The sequence below is a fragment of the Salvelinus sp. IW2-2015 genome, linkage group LG18 (genome assembly GCF_002910315.2).
Source record: "Salvelinus sp. IW2-2015 linkage group LG18, ASM291031v2, whole genome shotgun sequence".
NCBI lineage: Eukaryota > Metazoa > Chordata > Actinopteri > Salmoniformes > Salmonidae > Salvelinus > Salvelinus sp. IW2-2015.
The window spans coordinates 46,968,968-46,977,154 of NC_036858.1; the positions used below are offsets into that span (position 1 = coordinate 46,968,968).

An 8,187-nucleotide genomic window follows, 5' to 3' on the forward strand; every position below is an offset into this window, starting at 1 on the left:
ATCTACACTTCTGTCCACCATTACAATTGATGTATTTTATGTTTAAGATATTGTTTATTGAAATATTCAATTTAATGTTTAAAAAATGAAGATGTGCAGCTCAGTGGAGAGAGAAAGAGGGTGAGGGTTTAGTGTTGAGGGTGGGTTTATGATAGGGGTGAGGGGTAAAGGGTTTCTGGTTAGGGTTAGTGGTTAAGAATTGACTGTAGAGCCCTTGAGGACTGGGACTGATAAAAAGACCAGTCTGGTAGGAGCTTAGACACAAAGATAGAGAGAAAGAGCCAATGGTGAGAGGCTGCTGAAAGATGTGTAGCCAATGGATGGAGCTAATGCAGAAGGCGATCCAGTACGGTCTCTCTGCATTCTATTGCAATTTGAATCAAGCATGGTGGTGGTGAAACCCCTATTGACTCAACTGGAAATGCGATCTTGGGATAGTTTTGAAAATGATAATGTAAGTTGACAACGAGTTATCTGACAGTTAAAATGGTAACGCTGGCCATTCAATCACGATATGGCCTTAAAGGTAAAAGTATGCTAAACTCCTTTAACACAACTACATCTACAGCAAGATAAAAGAACAGAGGAAACCTAATCAGATGTTCTACTGGGGATCAAACCGAGGGTCAGAAGGTGGTGAGCAGCTCTTGCAGCCAGGCCCTAACTGAGATTTATTAAGACTAACACACAGACAAGAGACTTTCTTCAAAAGTACCTGTTACTCCCCACCCACTATGTTTGCGAACAGCCGTATCTTTGTTTCTTTTGATGTTCATGCATATACATATCAATAATGATGGCATGGGAATTATTAAAGGATTTCACTCAAATGTCTAGTGTTTAGTTTGAAATGAGCGCCAGGCGTCTACGATGCTGTTTCTATCTGGTTGCTGGGTAGTGAGAGACATAACAAACAGCTTACAACACGCACGCACGCCCAACGCACGCACGCACGCCACGCAACGCCGCACGCACGCACGCACGCAACGCACGCACGCATCGTGCTACGCACGCTCACGCATTTACGCCCACGCACACACCACACCACACCACACACACACACACACACACACACACACGCACACTGTCATTCTACAGACTTCAGAGGTGTCTCTGTCCCAGCGCTGACAGGCCGCTCCTCGCCTGCACAACCAGTCTCATCCTTTAAGCACTAGGGGAGGGATCTTTCACTTCTTAAAAGGGGGAAATGGTGGGGTGGGTCGGGGTTATTAACGACAAGAGAAAAACTTTTTTCACTGTTGCTGTTGCCTCCTTGTCTGCGGTTAGCTCTTCTAGGGCGTTCTTAAGTTTGTAGCTGTTTAGAAGGCCTTGAAATGGCAGTAGACCTCCAGTGAGGAGAACAGAATGTACAGCAGCCACAGGCTGACAAACAGCATGGTGGTCAGTATCTTGGGAGTCCGCGGACCTCCCAGCTCGCCGCCGATCGAAGGCCGCCGCCGGTACATCAGCACTCCGACACAGATGAACGCAAAGATGGTGAAGAGGGTGACGGAGAAGGCCAGGCTCCCCGGGTCTACCTTGAAGTCGTTGCCCTTGGAGTTGTGGTAGATGGCGGCGATGGACCAGGCCACGCCGATGCCCAGGAACACGTTGACCGCGTTGCTGCCCGTCACGTTGCCGATGGATGCATCAGCATACTGGTCCTGGATGGCTGCCACCTTACTGGCAAAGGTGTCTGGAAGAAAGGGAAGAGAGGATGGAGGGGAGGAGGGTGTTGTGTGTGTGATTCAATAACGATTGGGAAAAGGTTATTGGATTGGGGGAATTAATGGTGATGGGGTATGGGGAAGAGGGTGTGGGTAAAGGGTGACAGGCAAAACAAAAAAGCTCAATATTAATTAAAAGTCTAAAGAACACTGAACAGCATTGTTTCATAAGACATAATTCAATGTAATGTCTGCAGACTATAATCAGGGAGCAAAATTGTCACCGTTGCAGTGACAGGAGCTCCGTCTCAGCAGAAGTCTTCTGTCTGGGTCTCTTTCCCCCAGACCCAGATCAATACCCGAGGCAAGCACACAACCTTCTCCATAAATGGCCGTCTATGTGTCTGGATTTAAACAGTCTGCTGTAGGAACAACAGCAGCCCAGCAGGAAGACACCATTCAATCTCTGGAGTGGAGCCAGCTGTTTATGCTAAGTTGCCGTTACCTCGCCAGGAGAATGTGCTTCCATAGAAAGTCAAGGAACCAGTCTAATGGTTGAGATGTCTTTCATTGGCAAGTGACAGAGCACTCTGTTTTATTCCCCTTTCTGTCCCTCGGTCCTTCCTCACTTCCTTTGTGCACCCTTCCCTTTTATTTTCCTGGTGCCCGAGAAAGAGCGAGGGAGGCCAGGTTGAGACAAAGTACTCCTCAGGGTGACTCCATTCACTGAGCTGGCATCAGGCTCTAGCCAGCTGGACATGATACCATGGTCATTGGCCCTGAGTGGCACTATTCACTGGGAATCTAGCTCTGCTGACTTCAACATGGCACAAGACGGGCACCGACATGGGCATACAAGTGTGGACGTTACTGGACCACAATCGTGAATAAAGTAGCTGTGGTTGATTTAGAACAGATGCTGAGCAATGACTGGTCTGAGAGCTGTAACGTGTAACTGAGGAAGATTCATCACTTAAAAATAATCCATCTCATGTCCAGTGACTGGATAGTACTCACAGGGACTTGTCCCTTGATCCCATGCCTGCCGACTGGCCACTCTGGCCACTCGGGCCACTCGGGCCTTGCACTGAGCTGGAAAACCACTGGACCAAGACCCAGGAAGAAATACGATTGAAAAACATAAAGTAAATGTATAACCCATTTTTTTATGTTACATCATTTTTGTCCATCTCTGAGCAATGTTCTATCATACGATGCAAAACTCGCCGTACCGCGGCTGTAATGCACATGAAAACATGAAATGACCCTGGGATTCGATAGAACATCGCTCAGAGATGCACAAAAATGTTATAACATTCAGAATGGGTGAATTGTTATTTAAAGTATTAGAGCTATGTACAGAGTCATGAAGCAGCCATCCACACAACAGTTTAACTGAGATATTCGTCTATTTATCTCTGTCTGTCTCTATGAATAAATTGATTGGTTAAATCTTCTTCTGGCCCATTTATTGTTCAATGACAGTTCTTATTATTTCTTGCGTGTTTTTGTTCTACCTTGATATTTGTAGTATTACATTGTTATTGATTACGGCATTGTTGGGTTTAGAGCTAGCAAGAAAGACATTTTCACTGTACTTGTGCATGTGACATTAAAACTCGCAACGTCTTCAATCTTCTCTCTACAGAGAATGCTCTAGCTAGCTGGATAGTGTGGTGTGTTTAGATGTCTGAGAGAGAGAGAGAGAGAGAGAGAGAGAGAGAGAGAGAGAGAGAGAGAGAGAGAGAGAGAGAGAGAGAGAGAGAGAGAGAGAGAGAGAGAGAGAGAGAGAGAGAGAGAGAGAGAGAGAGAGAGAGAGAGAGAGAGAGAGAGAGAGAGAGAGAGAGAGAGAGAGAGAGAGAGAGAGAGAGAGAGAGAGAGAGAGAGAGAGAGAGAGAGAGAGAGAGAGAGAGAGAGAGAGAGAGAGAGAGAGAGAGAGAGCTGCAGTACAGTAGACTGAGCCAGGCGTTGGCAGTGCAGCAGGCTTTGTGCGGCAGACTGGACAAAAGGCTCTCTCTCTCTCTCTCTCTGATAACAGTGTGGTCGGATCCCCTGAGCAGAATGCAGGGTGAGGACAAAAGCAGGACGGACAGAAAGACACGGGAGAGAGCTGTGGAGTGGCGAAAGGCTGATGCAGAACATACAGGGGTTGCCTCGTAAATGTCTGCACTAATCATCATACTGTGCAGCTTCACTGAGAATGGAAGGAGGGATGGAGGGAACGGAGGGAGGGGAGGGGACACTGGGAACGCCACAGCCTCACAGTTCTCGACAACACAAACCAGAGCATCTATAGAAAGGGACATGCATGCAAGCACACACACAACAGGGTGGGGACTACTGCAGCTACCCTTTGATATGGGAGGGGCATTTGTGTAGCGAGGAGTGTATGACTGTCGGACCTAGAATTGCACAGTATGTACTGTCAGATGAAATAGAGTGATTGTTTGTACCTGCATGGTGTGTGCTCGTGCGTGTGTGTGGGCTGTGTGCTCGTGTGTGCTCAGTTTCCAACCCCAGGCAGTGGTACACACACACACGCACTGCAGTCCAATTGGCGGCTGTGATTGTGTAAGGATAGCGAGCAGTGTGTGTGTGGGCAGAGAGAGCATCTGTGTTGTCCTTCTTCTTGCTCCTCTCTATCCTACACCATATATTCAATCTCCTCTGCCCTATCAAGACCGTATACAGGAAAACCTAGCTCCTCTCTACCTCCAAGATAATGGCTTTTCTAAAGCAGATAGAAGAAGGCATAAGCTCCTGAGACTGTTTTACACCTCCCAGTTCCATCTCTATGATAAGAGCTTGCCTGCTAATCACTTCCTGGCTGTGACATCACACAGTCACAGTGGAGACTGTTATCTTTGACAAGCCCTACAATCACCAGCCATTTAACTGCCTACTACACATCTGCTGCTCTCTCCGGCACTATTAACATGCAGCAGCAGCCTCTCTCTGCCGCAGCTGCCGTTAATGGCTATATCGGTTACTATGGCAATTAGGCCTCCATGGCCTTGTCCGTCGCTGCTCTCCCTTCCTGGCAAGGCCAGGAGGAAGTGATGGTGATGACTTCACTTCCTGTGTGCTGGGAGTGTTCTCACATGACTTGATGCTCCCACACTCCTGCTATCCAATCATGGTTCTAGTGAGTCAGGAAGGACAGTAGCGAGCTTCTCTTTTCTCTAGATGTGTTAGGAATGACTGTGACAGTGCACCCCGTAATCTATCCACACCTCCATGTTGAATGTCATGCTCACGCCTACAGACGGCATCTTGGATTGATCTCCCATTCTATCAGCCGTTGGCTGTTTGCATAGTAAGGCCCTATAGAGGAGTAGTCCATAGCACTAGAAACAATCGTTTCGTGGCAATAGCAAGACACCTTTAAAAGTCTCTCTACCTGCACTGATAAAAAACAGGGAGAGAATTTCACTAAATACTCAGTCGTTTTCCATCACACCTTCAAAGTGTATCAACCTAGCACAGCGAGAGCACAAACCAGAAAGACTCCACTTTGTGAAGTAGTAAACGTCAACACAGAGGTGGCGGTGATAATTGGCCAGAGAGAGAGGGACGTGACAACAGCTGGACCTATATTTAGACCTGCAGCTTTCTGAGGAAATTCTCAAATATTCAGATGTGTGTGTGTGTGTTCGTGTGCGTGTGCGTGTGCGTGTGTGTGTGAGTGTGTCTGTGTGTGAGCCCGAGGGGGCAGTGTGCCTGGGAAGGGTTGTTCAACACTCTACCTACAGTCTTATTAATCAACCTTACATTAGCCATGCCCCATGTAGGATGGAAAACACCCTAGAGATTAATGTACCTTTAGGTGTTCTATATATACAATACAAGGGTCACTTTTGTATTGCATGATTAAATGCAGAGATTTACATATTCTCCTCAGTGTGCTCTTTATCATACTCCATTTATTTTGAAACACACCCACACCCATACACCCACACCCATACACCCACACCCACACCCACACACACACACACACACACACACACACACACACACACACACACACACACATACACACACACACCATCTGACCTCCCTCTATGTTACTTTTATATGGGCTGCTGATGTTCTTCTCTGGCTCACTAACCATGACAAACGAGGCTCATTGAGACGTGTGGCTGTGGCGTGCCTTTGTATTGACTATAATTACAGTGGGGCGAGAGGCGTGGTGTGAGGGCTCCAGCAGGGTCCATTTACACATCAGCACAGCAGCATAGCAGCACAGCAGCACAGCAGCACAGCGCTACGGCGGCTAATGCTAGCTTAACCCCCTCGGTTATTGTTATCGCTCCTGTGTAGAGTAATGCATCATATTCTAAAGGGCAGGACACTGCACAACACCTGATCCCCATGAAAAATGACTCAATACTAATGAACATGGGTGGCGAAGCAGTGCAGCGGTGTGTGTGTCTGTGTGAACATGGGGAGGCAGGGTTCAAATTAGGAAGCCACTACAAACGTGTGTACTCTGTTGGAAAGTTACCCATGCACACACAACATGCCTTGTGCAAACAAACAGAATGACAGACACAAAGAATATTGACTGCTTGTACTGTTTCTTTACACGTCTTTGTCCTTTGTGCTTGTGAAATGGGGTTTAAAGTATTAGTGAAGTGAGGGGAACAGTGTTTCAGGAGTAATGTCTAGAAGTGTCAGAGCGGTGAGTCCTGAGTGAGTTACAGTGGCTGGCTGGTCAGCAGGTCTGTGAAGCAGCTCAGTGTACAATACATGAACCGAGAGCTAATTAGCTAATTAGCTAAGCACTGTATCAGTCCCAGTTGAAAGCTATTAATCTGTGTGTGTGTGTGTGAGACTGTGGGTGTGTACTCTGCACAGAGTTTGAAACCCATGGAGAAACTCATGGAGAAACATGCAGTCACACCCGGGGGAAGGTCGAAGACTTAAGCAAGTCAGGCTGCTGCAACAGTCCAAATTGCAAAGAACAGTGTGTGTATCTGTATGTATGTGTGTGTGTGTGTGTGTGTGTGTGTGTGTGTGTGTGTGTGTGTGTGTGTGTGTGTGTGTGTGTGTGTGTGTGTGTGTGGTGTGTGTGCTGTGCGTGTGTGCGTGTGCGTGTGTGTGTGTGCGCGTGTGTGTGTTTGGCTCCACATCTGAGTCACTGCCCATCTTCTGCCTCTAAAGACATCAGCCATCTTCTGGGCTAACCCACGCCTGACATCTCTCCTGCTAGCAATTACTCTGTTTCAACCTTTTCCATTCCACACACTTATGGTTGTGCACTATTATTCATCATAGGAGTGTGAGGTTTATGCCATGGTAGCTGTGAGGGGTTGAACTGATGTTCCATGTGTATTTATTTAGGCTCTTGTTCAACTCGCTGACTTGTATACAGTGATGTTAAACTGCTCAGGAACAGAGCATCAGCCACCGACTAACATGTCATGTATACATGTAACAGTATCTAGCTGGGGTGTAAGCAGTGTAAATGAATGGTGTGGAGTAAATCATAAGGTGAATGCACCAATTTGTAAGTCGCTCTGGATAAGAGCGTCTGCTAAATGACTTAAATGTAAATGTAAATGTAAATGTAGGAGGTAAACACTGGACACTGGGCGTGTTTGGAGCGATTAAGGGCTCGATTCAATCTGTATCGCGGAATTTCAGCGCTATAGCATGACTGAAATGTGAAGATCATTTCAGACTGAGCCGACGTACACAGCGTTTACCGTGAACGCAGTCTCTGCCAACGCGAGAACATCACCTTTACATTTCAATCACGCTGTAGTGATGAATTTACGCGATATGGATTGAATCATGACTTTTGTAGGAAGAACGTTACCACAATCATTACATAGTAGTACATCTAGGTTAAACGGTACTGTAAAAGGAGTGCTACTGTCAACATTACAAAGCAAGTACATCTAGCATAAACACCAGGGTTAGTTTATAATATTACCTGGCACGGAGGTCCCCAGGGCCACAAACACCACGGCGGTGACAGAGTCCTTGAGGCCCACGGTGCAGCCGAAGTGGGAGGCCAGGTCCCCGATGAAGGCTGTGAGCAGGCCGATCATACAGATGGACACCACGAAGCAGGCCCAGCCGTTCCAGTAGTCTGTCGGGGGCACGAACGCAAACAGAACCTTCCAGAAGACGGTGAGGAAGTGCATGACGTAGTCGAAGCAGGACGGCAGCTTCTCCTCACCGCACTCTTATCATCGTCATCCCACCTGGCCGAGAGAAAGAGAGAAATAGGGGGATGAGGAGAAAGAGAGAGGAGAGGGGGATGAAGAGAAGGGATATGTAAAGGGTGCGATTGTTTAGTTGATGTATTGAGACGAATGATATTCCTCAAACGTTTACTGAACACCAGACTATGTTTTGTGAAATAAGTGAGCCAAAGTGATGTTTTGTGATGATGATGCTTTGCTGCTCTTAAATTGGGGCTAATTTGTCAGAGTGTAATCATAGCCTGAGGCCTCGGATGGAGCCAATCCTCTCTAACAGGTACACAACATCTTTGTATGTGTGTGTGTGT

General features: G+C 47.1%; 1 protein-coding gene across 1 annotated transcript in view; it reads right to left on the reverse strand.

The window, feature by feature from the left end:
• Positions 1-1,056: 1,056 nt before the first annotated feature.
• The window catches only part of LOC111978289 (sodium/calcium exchanger 1-like), a 170,827-nt gene continuing 163,696 nt past the window's right edge, over positions 1,057-8,187 (reverse strand). Inside the window, 3 exon segments of the mRNA XM_024008266.3 lie at positions 1,057-1,696; positions 7,606-7,861; positions 7,864-7,879. Of these exon segments, the coding sequence (XP_023864034.1) occupies positions 1,320-1,696; positions 7,606-7,861; positions 7,864-7,879 (649 nt within the window). The 3' untranslated portion in view covers positions 1,057-1,319.